At 38.4% G+C, this 27,725-nt stretch overlaps 1 protein-coding gene across 1 annotated transcript; it reads left to right on the top strand.

Annotated features, from left to right (window-relative positions):
• Nucleotides 1–9: 9 nt before the first annotated feature.
• Nucleotides 10–27,725, top strand: VPS36 (vacuolar protein sorting 36 homolog). Its single transcript, NM_001309172.2, has 14 exons — nt 10–139; nt 7,725–7,793; nt 9,235–9,305; nt 12,577–12,691; nt 14,309–14,398; nt 15,109–15,195; nt 21,409–21,441; nt 21,556–21,633; nt 22,274–22,408; nt 23,681–23,746; nt 25,134–25,198; nt 25,826–25,910; nt 26,862–26,938; nt 27,026–27,725. Exons 1-14 carry the CDS (start codon nt 44–46, stop codon nt 27,117–27,119), a joined length of 1,161 nt encoding a protein of 386 aa, NP_001296101.2. The 5' UTR covers nt 10–43; the 3' UTR covers nt 27,120–27,725.

The raw sequence follows: 27,725 nt of genomic DNA, 5'->3' as shown, positions 1-27,725 counted from the left end.
GCGCCAGCGCGGGCGAGCGGCGGGGGCCGGCCTGGCGGCGGCCATGGACCGCTTCGTGTGGACCAGTGGCCTCCTGGAGATCAACGAGACCCTGGTGATCCAGCAGCGCGGGGTGCGCATCTACGACGGCGAGGAGAAGGTAGGGCGGCGCGCGGCCCGGCCCGGCCCCGCTCCCAGCCCTCGGCGCGCACCCAGGCCGGCCCGCCCGGCCTCCTCTTGTGGGCCCGGCTCGGGCCGCGGCCTCGGGCGGCGGCGCCTCCCCACCGGCGGCTCCCGGCCCCGGCTCCGGCTAGGGAACGCGGCGGCGCGCGCGGCCGACGGCAGCTCCCCTCCGCCCGCCGCCTTCCTGCTCGGCGCGGCCGGGCCTGCGCGCTCGGGGCGGCGGCCCCAGGCCCCTCGGTGCACCGATCTCGGCGTCACGACCCGGCAGGCCCGCCCCGCCTTTGCGAGCTGCGGCCGAGCCTCTCCGTCTCCTCCCCCGGGGGCCCTGGTGGGGGACCTCGTGGCAGCCGCGCGGTTCCAGTCTGCGCGGGCCGGGGCGGGGCCGGGCGGCTTTGAAGGGATTTCTGAAAGGAGGTGTCGGTGGGTGGCTGGGACGCCCTCGATAAGGATTCTTTATTGGGAGTTACTTTAGAGAGCAGCCTGTCCCGTGATGTCGCGGGCCCTGCCGGGTGGTCCAGGCGGCACCCTTCCCAGATGCGTTTGCACATTAGGAGGAGAAATAGGAACTGTGTGTAAACATTGTGTGGAGACGTCAAACTACGGGCATTTCATCCTATTCTAGCTGAAATGGATAGGCTGGAATTAGGAAAATTTTAAAAACACGTTTACTCACTAGCAGTTTCAGTTCCCAGAAGTTTTCACTTGCCCCCCCCCCCCCCTTCCCTGCAGTTTGGTTCATGAAACTTCCTTCTGTGCTTCTGCACTCGTTCGTGGAGCTGCTCGGTGCTTGCAGAAGCCTGGGCTTCCTTCCTCCTGGATGCTGGAGGGCAGGGGTTACCCCGCTGCGACAGGGGACCCAGGTGTTCTGCCTCCCGTAGGGCGTTTCCCACGTACTGTTTGGCCTGCATTGTTGAGTCAAGGTCTTTCTCTTAAATATTTGCTTGGACTTACTCCATTTACTGCCTCATTCTTTTTTTCACTTGATCTCACTTGGGTTTGCATCTTTTGGTTGGAGTGACAGCTCAGTGTTTTTGTTTTTTACACCAAGGTCCCACCTTTGGAACTGTTTTCAGTGGGAAGCGTAATCAACCTGCGTTAGCCGGTTTGGCTACGCCCCTACTCTCAGAACCCATGCTGACAGTGATGCGGTGATCTTCAAAGACTTTTCCAAAGCCACTCCCTACAGAAAGTCACGCTTTCTCTGAGCACCACACTCTGTCGTTCTTTGTGATTCCAGTATGCAAATTAGGAACACTCTGCCTGGCACATAATATAACTGTGATATATTTAAAACAATAAAAAAATCAAAACCATTGGTACCTGTATATAAAAAACCATTACTAAACCAGCAAATTCTAGTTTTTGCTTTTAAATGTCTTGCTTTCTGTTTTAGCAGACAAGTAGATATAGGTATCAGAGGATTAAGAAGAAAGCTGTGGGAAAACTAGTTGAGAGCCTTTGATCTAGCCAAGAATTCTCAACTGTTCTAAAAGCTGGGCGTGGTGAGAGAGGGGTGTGGTTGTCTTGAGTTGAAGCAGAGCTCTAAGAGGAGCCTGCTCCACGCTGTGGCCCCTGGGCTGGGTCTACTCAGTCACTTGCTGAGCTGTCCCTAGTATGGCTGCGGGCCAGGCTGATTCCTGGGGGAACATCCTGTGTCCTGGCTTCCTCCTCTGCTGGAAGGCTTCCAGACCTCACGTGGTCTAAAGACTCTAGGAAGCTGCACATAGGCCTCCAGGTCTGATCAAGTTTCCTTTCAAAATCTTTCACTGGCTCCATTGATCTAGGTACTGCCGTCCAGGCTTCTTAGCCTTCATGGCTTTGGAGCCCAACACGTTCCCCAGGTGAGTGTGCAGTGGCTGTCTCAGAGACCAGCTGGGCGCTCCTGGAGGGCAGGAAGGGTGCCTTACTCAGCCTTGTTATTTTCTGGCTCATTGTGGGTATGAAATATGTTTTTTTAAAAACCCTGAATAAGTGGAGCATCTACTCTGTCCCAATAATTTTGTACATGATCTCGTTCAATCCTCTCACCGGACATGTGAGGTGAGCATTTTACTGAATGAGAAAATAACTCGCAGAGAGAAAGTGACTTGCCCAAGATCCACAGAATTAGTTATCAGGAGAGACAGGAGTTAAATATCTGTTGATCAGACTCCCACAGCTTTGTTCACTGCGCTGCGGCACTTCAAAAATACAGCAGTCACCCGTGGCAGCCTCTTTGTGTAATGTTTGATATAGCTAATCCTCCCACAGATGAGGACAGAGACCCTCAGTTGACAGTAGAGAAAAACTGTGACCTGTCCAAGGTCCACAATTAGTGATTGGTGGAGCGAGAATAGGCTGTTCTTCCCACCGCCCAGGTGCCTCTTGTGAATAAATTCGTGCTTGCTTGTTTATACAGGCATGGATTTCATGGGCCCAGTATGACCACATAGTGTGTTTTCATAAGCAGTGTGGACAGGTCATTTGTTTCAATTCACAGAAGCTTCTCTAGCCTCAGCCAAGTTACAAAATAATGTAAGAAGTGTGTTAAAATAATGTTAGTAGTGTGTAAAGTGACAAGTTGGCAGCATATACTAGAAGGTTTAGAAAATGTTTATTTTCTTACAGCTAGCTATTTTACTTCTAGGAATTTACCCTTGGGAAATTATCAGAGAGGCAGAAAAATATAATGAATGAGGATGCTCGTCTCAGCTTTATTATATATTATATATTATATATTATTAGGGAAAAATTGGAAGCAGTCTGAATGTCCACCAAAGGGGTTGGTTAATTAAATCTGACATGCCCTAATCAGTATGAGGAATTGCTAATGATAGGCTGCTAAGTGAAAAAAGCAAGTTACAGAACTGTAAATATCATGGCCTCATTTTATCTAAAGATTGTACACACACACACATACATATATGTATACACGTACACATATACATGCATGTCTACGTGTATACCTGTGTGTGTATACACAGACACACTGCCTAATATGATTATGAGTGATTTTCATTTTCTTTTTTAGACTTTAAAAAAATGTTTTGCAGATTTTCAATAGTGTATTACTTTTATAACAGAAAAATGTTAAATTAAAAACAAAAGAAGCGCAATCAGAGCTTATTCAGCAAATGCCTAAATTAGATCAAGTTTTTAAGTAGTTAACATTATTCTACCTCTGAATGGTAGAAGCAAACCAGCTGAAACTTGTCTGTCAGATTTAGCTCATAATCCCTGGAATGCCTGAAGGGAACTATTACACAATTTCTTCCTTGGAGCAGCAGCGTTTTTCATTTGCACATTCTTAATTGACATAGCAAGGGAACATACTCTGGCTTCAGCTTTACATTCACATCCTTATACTTGGATTTCAGTAAGATAACATGCAGTTTCTTAATCAGAGTTGTTATGCTCTGATGTAGCATCATGTACTCTCAAGTTGATTAAATATTTTCTTTTGGAAAGGAGAAATCTTAATCATTGGCAAAAAAGAGATTTTTAAAATATCTTAATCTCACTTCTTTGGTTTCGCATACAGATTAACCAAAACATTTGAAGCCAGACTGACTTAAGTTCCAGGAATATGTATATTCTATTTCTGATTCAGAGGGAAACATGGAACTCATGAAGTTTTTTCTCAAAAGTGTTGAAATGCTTTGGTGGGAGAATCTCTCACAGAGTGTATTTCACCTAGATGGTTCAGGAGGTCTCTTACCGTTAAAGCTTATTAATCATATTATTTAATACTTTCTAATATTAATATATTAGTAATACAGTCATACCTTACTCTTAGAAAATAATTTTTTAAAATTCACATCAAAAATGTGTTGATTATTTATTATACAAGGACTTTTTTGGCAAAAAACAAAGTGTTTTGGGGCCAGCCTCGTGGCCAAGTGGTTAAGTTTGTGCGCTCTGCTTCAGTGGCCCAGGGTCCGTTGGTTCAGATCCTGGGCGCAGATGTATACACTGCTCATTGAGCCATGCTGTGGCGGCATCCCACATAGAAGAACTAGAATGACCTACAACTAGGATATACCACTATGTACTGGGGCTTTGGGGAGACAGAAGGGGGGAAAAAAAAGAGGTAGATTGGCAACAGGTGGTGTTAGTTCAAGGCCAATCTTCCTCACCAAAAAGCATGCCTTAAAAAAAAAAAGTGGGCCAGCCCCGTTGCGCAGCAGTTAAGTACGCAGGTTGTGCTTTGGCAACCAGGGTTCACTGGTTTGGATCCTGGATGTGGACATGGCACGGTGTGGCAAGCCATGCTGTGGTAGGTGTCACACATATCAAGTAGAGGAAGATGTTAGCTCAGGACCAGTCCTCCTCGGGAAAAAGAGGAGGATTGGCAGATGTTAGCTCAGGGCTAATCTTCCTTGAAAAAAATAAAATAAAATAAAAAATTTTTTAAAAAGTAGTTGTTTAAAAACAAAGTTTTTCTGCATATGTTTGATTTAACAAGAAATAATTTATATACATTTGAGAGTTACATGAAGTTATATATGCCTGTAACAAATTTCTTTATCATTTTTTTAATTAGACAAATAATGAAGTTGTTAAATATGGGTAAGCCAATAGAAGAAACTTGAAATAATCAGTAATCCTAGTACCCACAAACAGTTACTTTAGGCATATTCTGTGTGTGTGTGTTTGTGAGTGTGTGTATGTGTTTGTGAGTGTGTGTGTGTAATCATGCTATCTATACAATTTTTTTAAAATGTTTTTATTTATTTTTTATTTTTTAATGAGGAAGATTCACCCTGAGCTAACATCTGTTGCCAATCTTCTGCTTTTTTTTTTTGCTTGAGGAAACTAGCCCTCAGCCAACATCTGTGCCAGTCTTCCTCTGTCTTGTATGTGGGTCGCCGCCACAGCATGGCTGATGAGTGGTATAGGTCAGCTTCTGGGATCCAAACCCATGAATCTGGGCCACTAAAGTGGAGCATGCTGAACTTAACCACTACACCACCAGCCTGGCCCCTATCTGTACCAGTTTGAAACCTACTTTTTTCTATATTAATATCATGAGTAGATTGTAATACATTGTCAATTGCATACATAATTAAATTTATGATTATTTTTACTTAAGAATGATATATAATGTTCTAATTGATTATCTACTTGACCAATATTTTTAATCACATATTTTAAACTCAGAAGGATTATTATTTGTAATAAACTAGACCCTCTCTAAAATGCTTTCCTTTTAGTTTGTGTTGTAAGGCAACCTTATAAATGGGACCAACTTTGGAACTTTTGAAATAATTAATTACCCCTCAACAGGGTACAAGCAAGTCCTACCTTGACAAATTCTGCTTTCTAGTAATTAGAGTTAATAAAAATGCTTTCAGTATATTTTTTGCTTTTAACGGAAATGAAGTGGTTTGATTTATTAATCTCTTGGGTTCCAACTCTAAAATTTGCTTATTTTTCAATGCATGATAGCAAATTACGAAGATTAAAGATTTGGTCCTAAGGACCTAGCTGGCATTTTTTGTGATTGTATTATAGTTGAAAAAACATTGTTACATTTATATTTTGAGTAGGTGATACAATCCCATGATAAAAATTCAAAAACCGCAAAAAGTATAAAGTTAAAAGGCTCCCTCCCACCCTTGTCTCTTTGTCACCCAGTTTCCCCTCAGAGGCCACCAGCACATCATTCTGGAGAGCTGTGTATATATGTCATACATAAGTATTTGTATAAAATATACTGTTTTTTCCATTTTAAGGTATAAATTTGTAATATACTATGCATACAAAGTTCTAAATCTTGCTTTTTGCACTTTATCTGGGTGGAGAATTTACCATATTTCATCAATTCTAAATGCACATTTCCCCCCCCACATTTTAACAGCTCTGGAATTAGGATGCATCTTACAATCAATAGCATCTTAGATTTTATCAAATACAGTAAGTCCATAACGAGTCTCCTTGTTCTTTTTAATGACTGAGTAGTCATTCGTTGTATAGAGTACATTTCCCCATTGATGGACATTAAATTGTTTTCTACCTTTTGCTTTTGACAAACAGCAGTGAAGAGCCTAGAAGCATATCATTGTACACACGTGTGAATTCCTCTGTGGTATAAATTCCTAGAAGTGCAATTATTGGGTCAAAGAATATGTGGTATTTGTATTTTTGATAGATATTAATACATTGCCCTCCATAGAGGTTGTCCCTTCAGCAATGTGTGCAAATGCTTATTTCCCCTATGCATCACAAGCACAATATTATCAAACTTTTTGACATCTGCCACTCTTATGGATTAAAGAGATTTCTTGATGTTTTCTGAATTTGCCTTTTTCTTATTATCAGTGAGATTGGGCATCTGTTAATGTATTTGAGTCACTAGTAGTTCCTCTTCTCTGAACTTTCTGTTAATAGTCTTTGCCCATTTCTCTAACAGATTATAGGCTTTTTTCTTATTGATTTGTAAGAGTATTTTATATATTGAGGAAATCAGTGCTTTGTCTCTGTTTTGGGTTACAGTTATTTTCCCCAGTTTTCCATCTTTGCTCTTGGTGGTTTTTGCCGTGAAGAATTTATGTGCATATGTGTATGTGGAATTGAATTTATCAGTCTTTTCCTCTAATGCTAATGGGTTTAATGTTTTTCTTAGAAAGACCTTCTTCACTCTGACATTATTTAAAAAATCCTCTCAAGATTTTTTTCTAGTGCTTTTATAATGTTTTTTCTTTTTAACTCATATATTTGGTCCATCTAGAACTTATTTTGCTGTAGTATGTTAGGTATAATTTCAACTTTATGTTTTTTTTCTACTGGGCACCTCAGTTGTCCCAGTGCCATTGATTGATTCTCCATCCATACTTATTTTTGTATGTGCTTGTATCTATTTCTGGATTTTCTTATTACTTAAAAATTATTTAAAAAAATTATGTGAGTGTTATACATGAATTCAATCTCATGGTAAAAAAAATTCAATCAATGTTGAAGTAGGTAGTTTTTAAAGAGGGCCCTTTGCTTCTCTTCCTTCCATTTCCTCACACTTTTTCTGAGATAATCATTGTTAACAAATCACTGAGTATTCCATTTAGACCTTTTTCTACTGCTTCTGTGTGTATGTATGTATATATATATCACACGTGTATGTATATGTATATATATGTGTATATATATATCTCACATGTAGTTTGGGGGAATATGGAGATTATCTATACCTACCTATCTATCTGTGTGATTACATTATATGTAATATGCTGTAAACTGCCTTTTCCTCCACTATGTCTATGTCTTAGAGTTCTATGATAGTCCGTCTAGCTCTACCTCATTATTCTTTTTAACATGCATGGATTCCATAGTATGAATGTAAATAGTTGATTTAGCCACTTCCCTATTGTTACACTTCTAGGTGGTTTGGAATTTTTTCCTAATTTTAGCAAGGCTGTATATATAGCTTATGAAATGTGTGGCACTGCTTCTCTTTAATTGGTGGTAAGCCTAATTCTAAAATGTGTATTTATATGATTAAGTTACTCTTGTGTAATTCGTGAGAAAGAAAATCTGGACCACACTGAGTGATATGTTATTAATATTTTGTGATAATCTTGTCTTTCTAGATAAAATTTGATGCTGGGACCCTCCTTCTCAGTACACACCGACTAATTTGGAGAGATCAGAAAAATCATGTAAGACAGAGTTTTTGCATCTGTTCTAGGTTTTAAATCGCTGAAGTTTTTATTCCCTTTCTGGCAAATCTATATGTGGATGCAATAAATTTTCATTTTCAGAATGTCAAAAGAGTGTGACCCATGTGCTCTCTTAATGGAGAGCAGATAGAGGAGTTAGGGTGTTGTCCCTCATTCAGCTCCAGAAAAGTCTGTAGTTACTGAAGAGGGAGTCACGCTGACTCTTGTCTTTTAAACACCAGTCAGATCCTACCCCATACGTGAATGTTCAGTGTGTAATGGGAACAGTTCTCCTATTCGTTGTCAGGGGTCCTTCAAAAAATTCATGCGCTCTCAAAACAGTCTGTTCTCCCTGACTGTTGTTGAGAATGAGGAGGATGCTGCGAAGTGTGTGCTTTTACCTAGATACCAAGAAGAACTGCCTCTAAGTCACTCAGCAAGAGGAGAAACCCCCTTGTTTTTTCATTTCTAGGAAGAGAGAACAGGTTATGTGTATAGAGCTGATATCTTTATTCCACAGAGCTTTAACTTGAAAGTGTGTGTGTGTGTGTAAATTTAAGCGTTGCCGGTAAAATAAGCAGTCTTTTCTACATTATTTTCATAATTCCCTCCCCTTGAAATGTCAATTCCACAAATAAACTATATACTGTACTGAGGCTCTGTGAAAGGCCACTAACCGTTGCAAAAACTGAGATTCTTTTTGCCCCTGAGAAACCAATTTTTGCCCCCTTAGTGGTGCTATTACCCTTGTTGATAATGCATGCCTTGGAACTGTTAATGTCGTCTAATTCTTTTAAAAGAAATATACATTCAGGAAAGAAATCTTTTTTGGAGGGATTGGCATCCTTAATCCATGTGTTTATAAATTAAATAATCTTTGTGTAATTCTTTGATGAGCATATAAAGAGGCTAATTTAGAAATCATTAGACCTATTAAATTAAAAACCAGTCATTTATAATAATTTTCAAAATTCAATGTACTAATAAAGGGAAACTACATGAGTGTTTTCTGTTAAAAATGAATTGTGGGTGGATGAGTGAAGGCTAGAAAATTATAAAGAAGAAAAATCACCCATATGACACATTTCTTAAAGTTGTTTTGATTTACCTGTTCTATTTTTTGTCTTCCATATAAGAATATATTATATGTAAAAAGAATATATTATATGTAAAAAGTTTTCACATAAATACTGCTTTTTAAAAGATGTACCTACTGTAAAAACAAAGGAAGTTACAGCAGCTTTTAAACCTCTTATTTCTTTCATGTAGCAAAATGCCAGTATTGTTTTCATTCAGTTTTTCCTCGTTTATTTAAGGAATAAAATCACATTCTTATTTTTATTATTAGGTATCTTAAAGGTATATGGCACTCTATTAATGCTATAAAACAACGATTTCTGACGAGTCTCCTGAATCGTGTTTTCCATCAATTTCCTCCTAGGAATGCTGCATGGCCATTCTTCTTTCCCAAATTGTATTTATTGAAGAACAGGCAGCTGGAATTGGGAAAAGGTAAGGTCTATATATTACGGACTTTATTCACAAAAATGTTTCCAGTCAAGCTGTTATCACTAACTTAGTTGCTCAATTGCTGTGCTGTGAGTGCACATGTGGGAATGAATCTGTTGATTGTGTTTGGGGGCTTTATAAATAAAAGGAGTTCCCCGTAGATGGTATTTTCCCACCTTAAACTCATTGATGAATGGAAGTCATTTTTTTTTTTGAATTATTTTATTGAGGTCATAATGGTTTATAACATTGAAATTTCGGGTGTACATTATTATTTATCAGTTTTTGTATGGACTGCATTGTGCTCTCCATCAATAGTCCAGTTTTTATCCATGACCATACATATGTACCCCTTTACCCTTTTTGCCCCCTCCTCCCCACCCCCTTCCCCTCTGCTAACCACTTAATCTATTCTCTTTGTCCATGTGTTTGTCTGTCTTCCAACTATGAGTGAAATCACATGATTTTTGTCTTTCTCTGTCTGGCTTAGTTCACTTAATATCATACCCTTGAGGTCCATCCATGTTATTGCAAATGGGATGATTTTGTCTTTTTAAATTGCTAAGTAGTATTCCATTGTATATATATATATATATAACATCTTCTTTATCCATTCATCAGTTGATGGGCCTTTGGGTTGCTGGAAGTCATTCTTTAAAGCATGAATCAAATACTAAGGTTTGCTATAATATCCTTGGGTGATAATAAATGTGGGCCAGCTATCTCTGTATATATTTCCACAAACATTTGCTTTTACATGTCTGTGTATGTATCATTCAGTACTTAAAATCAGAACTGACCTGTCTGAGAAAAATAACTGAGTTTGCTCCTATTTCTAGTTGATCATTAAGTTTCTCAACTTTGACTTTTTCAGGTATTAGTATTAAATAGAGTATCATAATAGTTATTGTCCAAATTGGGCCATTTATAAGAGTACTGGGGGTGCTGTGTACAGTTAGACCAGGGCAAGCATAAAATGGTTCTGTCCCAGGCAGATCAGGAGATGTGCTCCCCCTGGTTTAAAGCTACAGGTTAAAGTCCTTCTGTTTATTCAAGTATATCAAAATTCTGGCTTTATATTTTAAGTATGCATAATTGAGGGCAACTTATGAACAAATACTGCTGATAAGGAATTTTTTTTTTTCCATGTGGGCTGATCTTTAGCTTTAGCTGAGTTAGGTACTTCAGTAGAAGTTAAACAAATGTTGAGCTTCACTGAAAATGCAATGTGTGCCTTAATTATAATGATGTAGCTAGCATAAGAGATTGCTTGGCATAAAAGAAACTAACCAACATTTTGAAAAGTTTAATAAGGCATAGATTTCTAGAGTAGGCTATTTCTCTGATTTATATTTTCCCCCTTGTCACTTTTCTCCATCTTACTAAGTTCTTTTTTTAAATTGAGGTATAATTGGCATACAGCATTATATTAGTTTCAGGTGTACGACATAATTCATTATTTGTATATGTTGCTTTTCTGATTAAGTTCTACAAAGTGAAACTTTAAAAGTGTTCCAGATCATTTGCATTTTCCCCTGCTTTGCCAAGGAAATCTAAACTCTCTAACAAAATTACTTAAAATATTTACCTTCACATTAGTGTCTTATTTTTAAACATCTCCACTGAGGAGGAATTCACTAATGTGGCCACGTTAACTTTTCTCCAGTGTTCTCTTCAGTTCCCAGCTCCTCCCCCCAAACAATTACCGTATCTCATGATTCAAAGGTGTATGCATATTTTAACCTTTTAACATCTCTGAACCCAAGATGCTTCTTGGATTTGGTGAATTTAAAATTGATGAAATATGGTAACTGAATAACTTAAGAAATGAATATATGAAAAAATTGGCCTGGATCTTTTATGCTGACTTTTGGATTTTTAAACTTCATTTTGTATCATTCTCTTTTAGCTTTTCACTGGATTTCCTTTGACAAAATCTGATAGTAGCTCAGGTTTTTTCGTTTTAAAGATTCTGTAATACCTTTGCTCAGTCACTTTATCCTAATTGCCATGGTTTTGTTGTGGTACTTGACAGTGCATTTCAGAGAGTCCTGTGGTTCTGGTTGCACAGTTGCTGTGCTCACTCCACTTAAAGATGTTCACCACAAAGGAACAGATGGAGGAATAGGCCCCAGGTCACTAACCAAGGCACCCGTTCTGTTGAGGAGGCCTCACACATGGTCTGTCAGTTTTACAGTGATGTTTAGGCAACTTATGGGCCTAAACAAAGTAAAATTGAGTAATAGGTGAATCTGTAATGTGGTCAGAAAGAGAAGCTCTAAGCTGGGTATCCAAGATATTTGAGTTTTTGGTTTTGCTCATCTTTATAGAAGATTGTTTACTGAGCAGGCTGGGAAAAAAAGAGGAAAAAAGACTTATAAAACTGAACAAATACAGTGGTATTTTTACTAGCATAGAAGATCACGGTAGTCATAAAGATTGTGGTAGCTTGTATTCCTAGAGTAGGAGTGTTTCGAGAATTATTTTTGCTATTGGATATCTTTCTAGATCATGCTGTTGACTGAGTGATATTTTCCAAAAATGACACTGTAGAATGTTAGTTTTGGATGGAGTTTTAATAAAACGTCAGCTGGTCAGTTTTACCCAGATAAGTTTTCACATTTTGTTTTCAAACAAGTAAAGAAATATGCTCTGCAGAGATGATAGGCCCCCTGGCAACCTCGGGAGATGACTCTGTAGATGGGAAACCCCAATCATAAACCAAAATCGTAAACCACCCCAAATTATGAGAAGTTATTTTGAACTTATTTCCTAAAACCACATTTTTATTAATCTGTAGAGCTAGTAACCTGAACTTTTTGGTTCATAGTTTGTAAGTTTTAAGTAGAGATCGTTTTGTTTTGTTTTGTTTTTTTAAATTTTATTTTTCCTTTTTCTCCCCAAAGCCCCCTAGTACATAGTTGTGTATTTTTAGCAGTGGGTCCTTCTAGTTGTGGCATGTGGGACACTGCCTCATCATGGCCTGATGAGCGGTGTCATGTCCGTGCCCAGGATTTGAACCAGGTAAACCCTGGGCCGCTGCAGTGAAGCACGTGAACTTAACCACTTGGCCACGGGTCCGGCCCCTAAGTAGAGATAGTTTTTAAAGGTTCATTAATAATAAATGAATACAAACTTTAGAAGGATTCCTTTTAGGATGTTCTTTGTTTCTGCCTGAATTTTAAAAGTGATCTGAAATATGTTAAAAGTTATAAAAATAGAGTTAGCGATTTTTAAAGGACAATTAAATACATTACATTCACCCTTTCTTTAGTGCCAAAATAGTGGTTCACCTTCACCCAGCTCCTCCAAACAAAGAACCTGGTCCGTTCCAGAGTAGTAGGAACTCCTACATCAAACTCTCCTTCAAAGAGCATGGCCAGATTGAGGTAAGTTTCTAAAGGGATAAAATTGACCAGAAATGTGTTCTTGTATGTATTTTTGTTATTGTCTGTTAATATGATGGAGGGCAATATTGTACAACACACCAGATTTCACCAGACTTTTACAATAAAATTTTTATGATATCTTAAGCCTTATCAGTGGAGAATATGAAGTTTAGGTTTCAGTGGGAACAGGAAGCAGGAGGGTGTGGTCACAAGGAAGGTGCCGAGGCTGGAAATGTGCTGAGTCATGCCATTGGGCCCCTAGTAAAGTTTTGAGGTGTAGTTTGGTTAAAGGACAGAGTATAATGCAGTGAAATGTTAAACTACCTCAGTATCTGAAAGCTCACCAGCCTTAAATCAGTCAGTCAATCTTGATTAACTCCACACAAATCTGATCACCTAAGTACTTATTCCATAGTATGATAGTTTATATGTCCTGATTAATAAGTTGCTGTGCAAGTATTCTTTACCAATGTGTGTTTATCTCGGCATCGATAGCATTGTTGACAAAAATAATCCATAACCAATCTATAAATGAAAATTTGGGTGAGTTTATTCTGAGCTGAAATCTGAGGATTGTAACCCGGGAGAGTCTTTCCACAAAGGAACAGAGCACTCCAAAGAAGTGGGGATATACACGGTGGTTATATACCCTCAAAGAGTATGTTTCACATATGATTGAAATGTCCCTTTTACAATAGTCACGAGGGTGCTCTGTCAGCACAGCGATTGATGGAAACAGCAGATAGGTCTGCTCTCTCAGTGAACCCTGCAGGGTGGCAGGTCTGTTGCCTCGAGCTGGGCAGTCACAGATGAGCGCTGCAGTCAGTTCCCAGCCTAAAGAAAGATGCTTAATCTTTAAGGAGATGCCAACGTTGGGGGGGGGGAGGGAAGTTGCTCCTTTATCTCAAAATGTCTAAGCAGATATACAATGTGTGCTCAATGGCCAGTCAGGCCCTTTTGGAAAAAAAAAAACGAAGTCAGGCCGAATTAGGTTTATACCAAATGGCTTCCTCATATACTCCAATATATCCTATTGCTTGCCATTTCAATTTGTCAGCATCAATTACTTAAGCTCTTTTTTTCTTTTACAGCACCTCACCCAGGGCTCCTCTCACAGTAGGCACTAAGAAAATATAAGTGACTAACTGAAGTCATTCTCACCCTAGTAGAAAAATATCATTGATTTTTTTGTGAGCATAGGCATTTTTGGCCCCAATTTCTGGCTTCACATTTTAACTAGACAGATTATTTTCTGCTTCCTTGATGGATAATAGTTGTATATTTTTCTTGGCACTGTGCCTGTTTTGCTATAGATTGAAAACAATCCACATATGCAGGATTGTTTAAAGTAAGGCTGTTTATTTCATTGTCACTCATCTCTTTGTTGAGAATAGCGCACATTCTATAGAAGGTCAGTTCCTTTTTTTTTCCTTTTGTACTTTCTGAAGTTGATCCAAGAAAAGAACTTCCTTTGATTTCTTTTGATGTCTCTGAGAATTCTAGGCTTGTTGGAAGTGACTGAACAGGCCTTTCAACTAAAGAAATGTTAAGTAATAATTTGTATGAGGATGTCACAGCCTGACTGACTCATTTCAAGTGTATGTATGTGCATAACAGTTTTACAGGCGTTTATCAGAAGAAATGACCCAGAGAAGATGGGAGAATATGCCAGTTTCCCAGTCATTACAAACAAATAGAGGACCCCAGGTATTTGGAAAGCTGTTTTTTAGTTCAGTATTTTCAGCCTTGTACTTGCATCATTAAGGGAAAAGATTTCTGTGGTTATAAAACTTGCCAGAAAGAAAATAATGAGATACTGACTAAAAATGTATTTTCTCAGAACCTAATTAGTGCTCTGTAGACAGTAAATACTTAGTAAAAATAAATGACTGCTTACTGGAGTGATTCTTGGGGTGGTGGAAGTTAGAGTCTACTCACTGCGTTCTGTTATATATTCGTTGTGGCATCTGAGGAAACAGTACCACTGGGTGTCGTTTCCCAGGCCAGTCTAAATTAACCACCAGCTGTAGGCAGACATTCAAGTGTGGAAAAGTAGCTTGTATAATTAACTGTCAAGCACCAAAATTTTAACTACAATTTTTTGCACATTATTACATGTTATACATAATAGCTTGCCAAAGGACAAAAATGAATAGGAAATTAAATTTATATCTAAAATGCACAGTAAAAATATGCCATTTATTGTATGTTCAGTTTTTCTTTATAATAATTTGAAGAGCATTATGTTATGGCAAGAAACCAACAAATGTTTTGAAAGGAAACTAGCTGTATTTGTATGCTGTTTTTCTTTGGTTCTTTGTGCGTCCTTTCCCGCCATTGAAAACACAATGTGGCGGGTTATAAAAGATCGTGTCCTTCCTATTTTGTATGTTTTATTTTCTACTTTTGTTTTTCAGCCAGGAAGAATAAGAGCTGTAGGAATTGTAGGTATTGAAAGGAAACTGGAAGAAAAAAGAAAAGAAACTGACAAAAACATTTCTGAGGTAACTCTTACACAAGTTCTGGTCAGCTGTCTTTTTCAGCCATTTGTATTTATCTTTTTGGATACAGCTTTGACTAAGTCCATTCTGTGTACTGGCATGTATTTAGTTTGCCTAAAGCCACATAGTCTCTTATTCCATTTAACAGATCTATTTCAGGTTGGTGTAATTTAGCCAAAACGTGTTTTAAAAATCTTTTCCAAAAATCTTTTAAAAAAGAAATGCAAATTTGTTTTCTGTGATGTTAGAAAACATTGTGGATTGCTGTCTGTAAATTTTAAAGTCTAGATGGAGTATTGGAAGATACTCCTGATAAATTCAGGGTCCTCTTTAAAATTTATTCTGGATGTTTGGTTAACTTGGTCGAGGGAAATTGCTGTTCTGTGGCCCTTGATCCTGGCTGGACACCACACTGTTTTATGCTGATGACCGCTCAGGGACCAGAAGCAGAGACAGTAAGAATGGCTCAAACCAGGCCATCACTTCCACAGGAGAACGACTCTGAGCATGTGACAATACAGTGTTTCTGAAGCTTCCTCATATATGAGGAAATTCAAGTGAAGGGGAAAGAACTCTAGTTGAGAAAACCAGTTATGCGTTAGATTCCGCAGTTAGTTAATATATCTAAACATATTTGTTTTCCCGTGTTTATATAACAGTGGTCTTAGGTTTTTATAAAATTATAGTATGAAGTAATTCTTCAGTTTTTATGATAGTTTTTAAGTAAAATTCAGTTGATTAGTGCTGTTCATAGAATTTCAGAGATGTAATCAATCAAAGTCAAAACTGCAAATAGTTACTGAAAACTTGTATTAGTCAAGTTTCTCCGGAGAAACAGAACCAATAGGAGATAGATAGAGATATCGATCTCTTTCTAGATACAGCTATATCTCTATATTTATATCTCTCTCTATATGTACACATGAGATTTATTATAGGGAGTTGGCTCATGTGATTGTGGGGACTGAGAAGTCCCACAATCTGCCATCTGCAAGCTGGTGACCCAGGAAAGCTAGTGATGTAAATTCTAATCTGAGTCCGAAGGCCTGAGAACGAGGAGCGCTGATGGCGTTAAGTCCCAGTCCAAGGGCAGGAGAAGACTGATGTCTCAGCTCGAAGCCATCAGGCAGAGGAAGAAGGCGTTCTCCCCTCCTCCAGCTTTTTATTCCTTCAGGCCCTCAGCAGACTGGATGAGACCAACAAACATAGAGGGTGGCGATCTGCTTTACTCAGTCTGCTGATTCAAATGCTAACCTCATGTGGAAACACCCTCACGGACACACTCAGGATAATGTTTGATTAAGACCTGGGTGCCCTAGGATCTAGTCATGTTGACACATAAAATGAACCATCATAGTACCTATTCTGGGCCCACTAATTGAAAATACAGATTATTGTTGAGGAACAAAGGGTATTTGAAGTGCCCGTGGTCTAGGGTTGCTGATCGCATATTTATGGTAAAGTTGTACGTGTTCCTTAGCCCTGTGAATTTCCTGCAAATTGGCAGCTGGATCCAGAGGCTTGATCAGATTCAGGAGGTACATCATGTCTTTGTTTATGATGTTGGCAGCTGTTAATGTTCAGTGCATAGATCTCTTGGTTCATTTGTGGTTGCAATTGGTGATATTTTATGATTTATTTTTCATTTATTGGAATGCTTTTTAAAGAGATGCTTCCCTTCACTATTTGGCTACTCAGTGATACAGTGCATGCGGGGAAGACAGGATGAGTGCTTTTTCCTTTACCATCAGGATGATAAATTGTTCTTTGTCATCCTCCAAAGGTGACTAATTAGATTTTTTCCGTATATTATTATGAATTTGTAAATTTTAACATATTTGATGGGTTTCAACCAATTGCAGTTATCCTCTTTTAAGCACAAATTGTCCCATCTTTGGCCAGTGGGAGCCTCTTCAAGTTGGCTCCTGAGTGCTTTCCATGTGATGTGGTGGACTTTGATAGCTTCCTCAATATCTGGTGTGACAAAAGTCCCAGGACCGTCTTGTACATTTCCTGCCCCAGATCTGTAATCTGAGAAGCTGTGGTTTCTTTTAGTAGGAAATAGTATTTCAGAACCACAGTCTGCCTGCCGGGCATATGCATCTCTATTGGGTTGATCTTCATTTCTAGGCCTTTTCAGTGGAAGCAGGATTTTTTCTTTGTTTGTTTAAATATAAGTGGGTCACGAGGTCATACTGATACTTCCTTTCAAATTTAGGACTTGCTATCAAATAATTACTAAAACATTTAAAAAGAATTTTTTATGTATATTCTCTCCATTCTTCCCGCCTTTTAAAAATAGGTGTGTTGTATCTATATCGTCTGAGCATTCAAGCACTACAGACACTTGCCCTTTGGCGCTCAGCAGTCTCAGCTTTCTAAGTAACTGCATGTGTGAAATCGCCAGTCCGTATGGTGACCTCCTCTATTCTTTTTGGTCGTCTGAAGCTCATCTTCTAGTAGATTTTTCAGAAAGTGCTCATGGGAACAGTGTTCCCTGAGTTCTGGCTTGTTTGTGTTCCATACACATGAAGGTCAGTTTCTGTGGATTTAAAATCCTTGGCTTATATTTTCTTTGCTCGAGTGCCTTCAATATGTTACTTTCAATTTTTTGTCTGGCATGAAGTGTTGCTGCCAAAGAGTGATGATAATCTAATTTTTCTCCCCTTAAAACTCACTTGCTATTTTTCTTAGATGCCCAAATGTTGTTTTTCTTTTCTTATAAAGCCCAGTAATTTTACAGGAATGTGTCTATTTTTTAGTTATTCTAGGTTGTTATTCTCAGGTACACAATGTGCTTCAACATTTAGTTTCATAAATTTTTTCTTTTAATTTCAGGGAAGTTTTTCTATATTATCATTTTCAATAGCTGCTCTGATGTTTTCTCCTGAGACTCCTATTAGCTGTATGTTGCCTGTCTTCACTGTTTGTGACTTTCTTTCAACCCCTTTTTGTCTCTTTCTTCATTTCTTTTCTATTTAGAAAATTTTCCTCTTTTTCACTTGTTTTTCTTAAGATATTATCTGTTGTGTTTATTCAGTCTTGTGTTCTTTCTAGTGTAGTCTTTATTTCGGAAATGATTTTTTAAAAAATTCTTTCCTGAATCTTGTCACCTCGTTTCTGATTTATATTGCCCTTTCACAGCTTGTGTCATTTTATTAACATCTGTCAGCTCATCATGAAATAGAAGGTTAAATTTTGATCTGATCCGTGAGCATAGCTTTCTGGTATGCTTTCATTGTACTGCCATTCTGCTCCTTATTTTCTTTTTTCCTATAATAATTCTGTGTGGGATTTGACCATGCTACTTTGCTGTTGCTAATTTTCATATGAGATTAGTTTTCCTGACCTTTTAGAGGAGGATCTAGTTCAGGGTAGCTTTTCTTCTTCCAGGGAGCTCACTCTCTGCTGTGTTCATGCTGTGTTCCAAAAGGGGGCAGCTTGTTTTCTCTGCTTCCCTGACCCTGTTCCCATCCTCTGCTTCTATCTGGACCTTTTTTCCCTTTCTCTCGATTATCCCGCCCTTGCTCAGTTTCTGATTCCTCTCTCAGTAGTTTCTCCCCACTGGGGGTGGCTGTCCCGGAGGGTCAGTTTCCAGAGTTCATAGGCAGCTTCAGTCCTTCTGAGGACCCCTTGGACCACCCACTACTGAAGTGGGCAGAACCCTCCCAATTTTAGTTGCTGTTCTCAGATTGGCCCGACTCACCTTCCCCTGACTTCCTGTTGGCTCTTTTGGGGCTCTCTTCTCACACTTACCAGTCACCCTGTTGCTTCCCTTTTCCTTCTCTGGCCTAGATGCTGATGTCTTGCAGGTCTTGTGCTGTTGGTGGTTTGTCCCCACCTGCTTGTATCTTGGGGTTTTTGTAGATATCTTGTCCCTTACTTTTGTCGTATATGCTGCCTGTGGGTTTTTGGTTTTGAAATCTAGTTGATCTCTATGTTTTTATGTTGGGATTTGGAGAGATTCAAAAACTATGCTGCCACAGCCACCATCTTCCCAGAATCCTGGATTCTTACTATCCAGAGAAATAATCATCTCAGAGCTTGTGACTAGATTTGGAACCAGGGTTATGAGAACTCAGGCCTCCTGATTTGCAGGCAAGTGTAGTCTGCTACATCATGGCCACTCTCTTTGCCACCCAGAAGGTGCTATCACTGTCTTCTTTCAGTGACTTTTGTTGTCATCCTTTTTTTGTGACACTTTTGGAGATGGCATGTATCAGTGAACTAATTTTGCACATTACATGAGCCATGCATCAGGTGTTTTGGATAGTGTGGTGATGAGCCAGACAGGCAGGCAAACAGGCATGCCCTTCGTGTGAGAAACACTGTGTTAGGAGAAAATCATGGCCATAATAGGAACACATAACATGACCCCTAACCTCAGAGTCAGAGAAGGCTTTTGGTAGAAGTGATGGAAGTCAAGGCCTCACAGATGAGCAGATGCTAGTGGATGACCATAGGATAAGAGGATCTAGGTGGAGGGAACAGAGTATACAAAGGCACGGAATCGAAAATATTGAAACAGAATTCAAGAATATATTAGTCGTTATTGAAACTAATAACCAAAGTAATGACTGAAAGTCAGTCAGAATTAATGCTATAAATCAGCTTAAGAGGTACCCCATGGTTTTAAAGCACGTGCATTTTTCTCAAAATTGGAGTGGAAATTTGACTGCGGATGTGGTAGAGGGATAGCAGGTTTTCTAAACTGGCAGATAAAATGATAGAATGGGTATTGCTTTAATTTTTATTGTAGGTGGTTTCTCCACCCATGTTTTGGATAGTTGGCTAATTCCAAATTTTAGAATAATAGAAATAGAAATGAGGAAGCTTTTATTTGTGTTTTATAATTACTTAAAATATTTTATAGGTAATTCTTCTAAGGCACTAAAGTATATTTTTTACTGACTATAAGCAGTGAGGGCTAATTTATAAGTCTGTGTGGACTTACTTTTAGCTTATTTTTCTGTGAAAATATGAAACAGTAAATAAAGTTATTTACTATATACAATTTTAAAAGTGTTGTCTTACAAGCTTTCTTTACATAGGTAAAAAAATACAATATTTTTTATATTCAAAGTAAAGATCTAAGTGTATAAAGTGTTTGTGTGTTTTATTTTTGAGAACTAGGTCGGTGTGTGATTTGCCCTCCATTTAAATGTTAGAATTGACTTAGTTTCAGAGCTGGTGCCCAGAGTTTCCCACAAAACGCTTCCTGCATCTGCTGCCTGTTGCTGATAAGAATCCTGTGTTTAAGCCTTTTGTTTATCTGAGGAAATTCCTGTTAGGTGTGTGCACATTCCCCTTTGTTTTCAGTACGAGCCTCACTGAGTCGGCCATAAGAGTCTTACACAACACTCTATTCTTCTAGCAAAGTCCTTTTGCAGATGGGGGATACTTCCCTGCGTGTAATAAAGATGGGCATGAGCTAATCAGAGCCTCTTGGCCACTATTCTACGTGGACTGAAAAATTTTTCAATTAGTGATAAGTTGCAGAGTTGGTTTTACAAAATAACATCTGTGTGCATGTCTGTTAGACATAAGATATTCTGCACTAGAAGTATATTGTTGGTAACTTAAAGTAATTTATTATAAATGTGTCTGGTTGAGTTTGAAGAGGCCTTTGAAGTGGATATTCAGTGAAGTAAATTAGCAGTTGATGGGTTTCATTTAGATACATTTTGGTGGTATTTGAGTGTTTTTGTGATATCTGCTGTAGCCAAAGCTACAGGTTTAACGTGTTCACCATTCAGAGGCTGAGGTTTCAGTAAGTCACACCTGCTATTAAAGTCAAAACTGTCATGCACAGAGTGCTCCTGCAGCCACACGTGGCCGTTCTCAGCCACGGAAGCTTACGACGCTTTGGTTCTTGCCCTCCCATTGAGAAAAACTGAAAAATTTTCTTACTTGTGTCAAAGAACAATAAATAATATTTTCTGAACTATTAGTTATGTCACCTTTTATTTGTTTAATCACTGTTTTCTCTTTGAAAATTTGTATTTTACAGTTTGTTTTGGAAAATTTATGTTTTCTTAGCTAAATTGAATTCTTAGAATAAGGTAGATTTATTATTCGTAGACATATTTATATAAATAAATTGATATTTAGAAAATTTGATAAATTTTTATCATAGGGAAGAAAATAGTGTTTCATTACTTTAAAACATTTTAGTTCTTTAGCCAGATTCCAACAAAGACTCATTTCTCATTTCAGGCCTTTGAAGACCTCAGCAAGCTGATGGTGAAGGTATATGTCGTTTACACCCATTGGATTCATACCAATTATGATACAGTTTGGAAAATGTATTTCGTTAGCAGACATTTTGGGGACGTGATTTCTGTCTTATTGTTCTTTTGACAGGCTAAGGAAATGGTGGAATTATCAAAATCAATTGCTAATAAGATTAAAGACAAGCAAGGTGACATCACAGAAGATGAGGTAAATAGGTTGCTTTTTAAGGCATTGGAAACTGGGTTACACAAGTAACACAGTGATGTGGTGGTGGTTTACCAGTTTGCTTTCTTAATGTAGTGGTTTATTTCTTTTAGCACTTGAGGATATATGAAAGTGCTAAAGAAAAAGTGAACCGTAAAAACTTTGTTAGTTCTAGTAAGATTAAAGGATATTTCGATATCTTTTCCTGGGGTGTGCAAAACAGAGAGAGTGAAATGTATAAGGAGTGGCTTTTTTATACACATCTGTAATTTTGATATCTGTTTCATTAAATTTGTCTACAATCTGCTCACAGCCATTTTCCTTTTTAAGTTTTTGGTTGTATCATTTGGTTGGCATTAAATATAGCATAGTTGTTATCTGAATCTCCTCTTGCACCCAGCTTGTGAGGTAAATGGAGCATGAGATATCAAGATAGGAGAAGGAAGAAAAGTAATCAGATTTATGCAGGGAACTGCTAGAAGTTCACTTTCATATAGTTCACAGTATAGAAACACAGTAGAGGAAATGGGTAGATATGGAAATAATTGAGTAGAATTGAATTGATGATGGAAGGATTTCAAATGTTGGAGTACAGAGACTAATTCTGCATAGCCTTTTTGTGCATTTTCTCCTCTCATTATAGACCATCAGGTTTAAATCCTATTTGCTGAGCATGGGAATAGCTAACCCAGTTACCAGGGAAACCTACGGCTCGGGCACGCAGTACCACATGCAGCTGGCCAAACAGCTGGCCGGAATATTGCAGGCGCCTTTAGAGGTAAAAACAAAACCTAAATGGTCTTTTTAAATTGTGTTGAATTACTTCCATGTCATCAGAAATGGTAACAAGAGCACAACCCTTTCATGATGTGATTACTATTCCACTAATGTGTTATTTTTTCTTTCAAAAATAATAAATTAGTTCTGTGTATTTATTAATGAATTCTTTGTCAATCTTCTAAGTTGTTTTCAATTTCCATTTCGGATATATATAACTTTCTAAATCTATTTGATATGAAGCTTTTGTCTCTTACTTTCAAAAGGAAATATATGATCTCTGTGTATTTAGATATATTCCCATATATCTAGTGTTAATATATAGTTTACTATTAATTATTTCATAATACAGACTCATCTTCTAGTCAGCGTTATTAAGGCGATCAAAACTTTATTAAAGCACTTATGTTAAGAAATATTTCAAACATATGATAAAATAGATAGTATGATGAATCCCTTTGTGCCCGACATCCAGCTTCATCTGTAAGCCGACTTCCACTCAAAATTATTTTAAAGCAAATCCCAGACATCACATCACCTAAACTGTAAATATTTCAGTGTGTAATTATAATGCATTGCAATTGGTTGATTTCTCTCTCAAGTTTTTTTTTTTTTTTTTTTTTTAATTCCATGGGTTGCCCTGTCTCCCGTTTCTTCCCCCCCCACACACACAATTTACTGGTTGAAGAAACTAGTAGGTTTATCCTACAGAGTGTCTCAGAGTCTGGATTTTGCCAACTTGCACGTTAACATGCTTCCCTGCCCTGTGTATTCCCTGTAAACTGGTAGTTATATCTAGAAGCTCTTTTTTTTCCCTGACAAGAGTATTTTATAGAGGGTATTGTGTATTTCCATCAGGAGGTACATAACGTCTGAGCGTCTTTTTTTGTGATGTTGGCAGCCATTGGTAGTCATTATGGAGATCTGTTACTTTATTAGGGTTTGTAAAATGGTGATATTCCTATTTAATTCTATGATTTTTTTCATTTATTAGTTGGAATAACTTGAAACATTTAAATACACTTTCTGAAACATGAAAGAAGAGAGCCCCTTTTTTCATTGAGTAAATGTTAAAACAGTAATAATGACAAGTCCAAGTATTGAATTTGAATTGCCTCAGGGTATCTGAACAGGTCTTCCTGTTTGTAAATACAGTTTTTAAAAGCTTCTTAAGAAATTTTATGATTTCTGATTTCACACTGATTATGATTTCTGTTAAATGCCAACTGGTGCTAAGTGTAACGTAATACTTCTTTTGTTTCATTTTTAACAGGAACGAGGAGGAATAATGTCACTCACAGAGGTATACTGTTTAGTAAACCGAGCTCGAGGAATGGAAGTAAGAATAGAATATTTAGATATTCTTTTAACTAATTATAGACTTTCTTAATATAGTACAAATTCCCCTATAGTGAATAGAATTTGAGGAAGGGTTGTGAATATCAAAACTATTTGGAGAAGCGGTGTGGTGCAGTGAATAGAATACTGCCCTGGGGTCTAGGAGGTAGATTCTGTTCCTGGTTTTGTCAGTGATTTGCTGAGTGACCTTGAGTAGCTTACTTAACCTCTCTGGACTCAGGTTTTCTACCTTTAAAATAAGGGTTTGGACGCACAGATACCTTTCAGCTCTAATGTTCTGTGTTCGTATTGTTGTGATTAATAAGGTTGAGTGTGATGCCCCTTCTCTGTGATAGTTACCTGTTTGAATTAACTGGGTTGGATACCAATTGCCTGTAAATGATACAGAAAAAGCTGCCCCGCTTCTTTGGCTCTGAATCTGCAGCCGCTGTTCAACTCTCATTGTCCCTTCACACCCAGATGTCCTTGGCCTCCAGGGTTCTCGCCGTTGTGCCCTCTAAATCAGTTTTGTGGTGTCAGCTCCATGCAAATGACCCACACCTGTCTCTCCAGCATTCAGCCCGCCCCATGAGCCAAGCCTCTGCTCTGTTCTTATTTCAATAGTCATCATAACTGCCATCAGTGAGTGTTCACCATCCGCCAGGCACTCTGCAAGGGTTCCCTCATCTAGCCTCCCAATAACTCAGTGAGGGGCCTACTTTTACTGTCCCTGTCTGGGGGATAATTTGGGGAAGAGGAAATTGAAGCTTAGAAAGATTAAATAATTTGACCATGGCAAATTATTTGGACCCAGGCTGGGCTGGCTCTGGAGCCATTCTTTGTGACTCAGAGCTGTGCTTGTCAGCCACCACATGGGCTGAGTCTTTAAGGCCATGTGGTCCAGAAGGGTAGCCGCTAGCTAGCCACGTGTGGCCACTGCGAACTTGAAGTGTAGTTAATGTAAACTGAGAGGTGCTGTAAGTGTAAATTATACATTGATTTTACAAGATTTAGTACAGAATAAAGAGTTCTTAAATATCTCATTAGTAATTTTTGTATTGATAATGTGTTGAATTTTTGGACCTATTGGGTTAAATAAAATGTACGTATTAAAACTAATTTCACCTGTTTCCTTTTATTTTTTTAATGTGGCTACTAGAAAATTAAAAATTACATTTATGACTTGCATTTTATTTCTGTTGGATAGCACTGCTTTAATGAGTAGAAGTCTGCTTCTTTGTTAATCCTTTTTGCCTTGTAGTGATTAAGCTACCTAAAATCCTTGATAAATGATGTTTTAAGTTTGCTCTTCTGTTTCAGTGATCATTATAATTATATAGCATCACTCTATTAATTTTCAGTGTAAACTGGATTTTTTTCCCCATTAGTTGCTCTCGCCAGAAGATTTAGTGAATGCGTGCAAGATGCTGGAAGCGCTGAAATTACCTCTCAGGTAAAAGGTCCTCCGCGGGGCCTTGCTGGCTGTAGTCGCTACTCCTCACAGAGTGGACAGGCAAGCCCTGCCAGGTGCCGTCCTGCAGGGCCAGCCACCATATCGCCCCTCTTGAAATTACATTCCGTGTGAACAGAATTCACTGGGCCCACAAGCATCTCTGTCATTCTGGCCTCCATCCTTAGGGCTGGGCGTGGCCTGCGGGTGCTAGTAGTCTGATGGCTGTGGATTGAGGGCAGTGAGAGTAGAATGTAGGCACCTCCCATGAGGCCAGAGTAACCAGCCCCTCCTCCCCTAGACATTTTGCGTTAGTTTCTGGAAGCTTAGAAGTGCAAATATTGAGCTGTGAATTATATTTTCCTTATCCTCAAGTTAAAAAAAAGTAGCCATACGTATTTCTGGATTATAGAAAAGCCTCTGGATTATAGTTCATAATTTTATTACCTGTTTATTCATGAGCTTTTTAGTTATGCCATGGTTGCTTGTGGTCGTTATGTTTTAAAGGTTATTTTGTGTTATTCTTCCCCTCATACCTGGGCATAAAAGATATCAAGAAATACTTGCGCCTCCTCAGGGGTTGAAAATCCCGGATATTCATGGCTTTGTTCTCCCATCTGCGATTTGTAGGCTCCGAGTTTTCGACAGCGGCGTCATGGTAATTGAGCTTCAGTCCCACAAGGAAGAGGAAATGGTGGCCTCAGCCTTGGAGACAGTATGTGAACCCGGCTTCCTCTGGTTATTAGGGCTTGCTACCAAGACGCGATGCTTAGCAACTCGAGAAACAGGATTTCCTTTTGGATTTAACTTTACTAAAAAGTAACATTTGAAGACCCAATTAAAAACAGTTTATCATTAATGAATAAATAGTAATCAAAATTATACTTTGAAAGCTTTTTGAAACTTCCCGATACTCGTAACGTCTTGTAAGTAAGGAGATAGAATTAGTGAGGCGTTCTCTTTTCATTTGATGCCCAGTGTTGAGAACAGGTTCTTAACTCTGTTAATCAGAATGTTACCCATGACTGAACTTTTTCTTTCAGTAACACCCACATAAGCAGCATTATAAAACATCACAAGTTGTTTTGTGAAATAATTGCTTCAAAAAATATGAAAAGCAACTGTAGTTTAGATGGCTTTTGCTGGCCAAACTGCTAATATTACTCATTAGGATATTTGAAATATTACTGCCTTCATAGCCTCTGCGGCGAGCCTGTATAATTTGAATAACTCATATTTATTATGCTTCTAATTTTAAGCTAGATGAAAATCCCAAGACTATAGATATTTCTACCACATATTTTAAACTACATCTGTAGATAAGGGTCCTCAGTGGAGCGTGTAATATGCACTCAATTAGAATTTGTCGTATGTTCCTTCTTAGAATAGCAAATAGTTCTTTTTAAGCTTTACCGCAGTGCCTTTGTACTTCCGCACTGTTTTACTATGCACTTCGTGATATTTTAACCTCTTCTCTGTTTGTTCTGGCTCCTTCAGCTTTTGCAGAATTAAACATTAGTGAAGAAGAGGTAGTTCTGTAGTGGATATTCTTACATTTAGTAGGAAATTCAGTCCGTTATTCCCGAGTATACTGGTGGACGCTCTCCTTAGGTTGGCGCCTAGACGGTCTACACCATCACATTTTTCTGCTCTGTGTTTCTGTTAGGTTTCAGAAAAGGGATCCCTAACGTCAGAAGAGTTTGCCAAGCTCGTAGGAATGTCTGTCCTCCTGGCCAAAGAACGGTACGTAAGGTCCTTGCTCTTCATTACACCTTGTAGTTTGTGTTTCTGAACAGACACATGATTGTGGCTTTTCCTCTTGATTTCTAGGTTGCTTCTTGCAGAGAAGATGGGCCATCTTTGCCGAGATGATTCCGTGGAAGGCTTGCGATTTTACCCAAATTTATTTATGACACAGAGCTAAGGGTTTTGTATTTGAAATACTTCTTGTCCGTATCTTTGCGTCATGTAGAGGTTGTCTGACATTGAGCTCAGAGTAAACCCTGATAAACTGAGCATTTACAGGAACTTTGCAGTATAATATAAAACCCTTTTAATTTCTCCCTAAATATAATGGTCCAGGAAGGTTATTTAGGATAAATATAGGAAAATACAGAAAAATGAATGACAATGAGAATTTGAAATCATGCTACAGTTGTAAAGAACCCTCAGAGTTGAACTTGAAATATGGTAGATTTTCACTCAGTCCTCAAATCTGACTATTTTTTAAGGAAAGGAATTTAGTTCATGGGGGAAGAAAAGGAGAAGTTGCATGTTTGGACAGGTTAGAGTGTTATTTTGGTGTGAGAAAAATTCACTGAATTATAAATAAGGTTTTTTCCTGTATGTAATGTGCCCATTTTGGGGGGTTTTCATGAAGCAAGTCATATGTACGGTGTCGTCTAAAAACCTGACAACATTGGAACAAATATCAAACTGCGGAATGCTGTCAGCAGCTCCTCCTAAGGGCTTTTCTTTGGAAGCAGCCATACGCATGTCTGCAGCAGACCAAATAAAGCACTTAAAAAGG

The sequence above is a fragment of the Equus caballus genome, chromosome 17, assembly GCF_041296265.1.
Source record: "Equus caballus isolate H_3958 breed thoroughbred chromosome 17, TB-T2T, whole genome shotgun sequence".
In the NCBI taxonomy this organism is placed as follows: domain Eukaryota; kingdom Metazoa; phylum Chordata; class Mammalia; order Perissodactyla; family Equidae; genus Equus; species Equus caballus.
This window is presented reverse-complemented; position numbering and strand designations above follow the sequence as displayed.

Coding starts and splice junctions, on each gene's coding strand:
- VPS36 (NM_001309172.2), top strand. CDS start 44: ATGGACCGCTTCGTGTGGACCAGTGGCCTCCTGGAGATCAACGAGACC. Junction 9,306..12,576: donor GCAGCTGGAATTGGGAAAAG/GTAAGGTCTATA, acceptor CCCTTTCTTTAG/TGCCAAAATAGTGGTTCACC. Junction 12,692..14,308: donor AAGAGCATGGCCAGATTGAG/GTAAGTTTCTAA, acceptor TGTGCATAACAG/TTTTACAGGCGTTTATCAGA.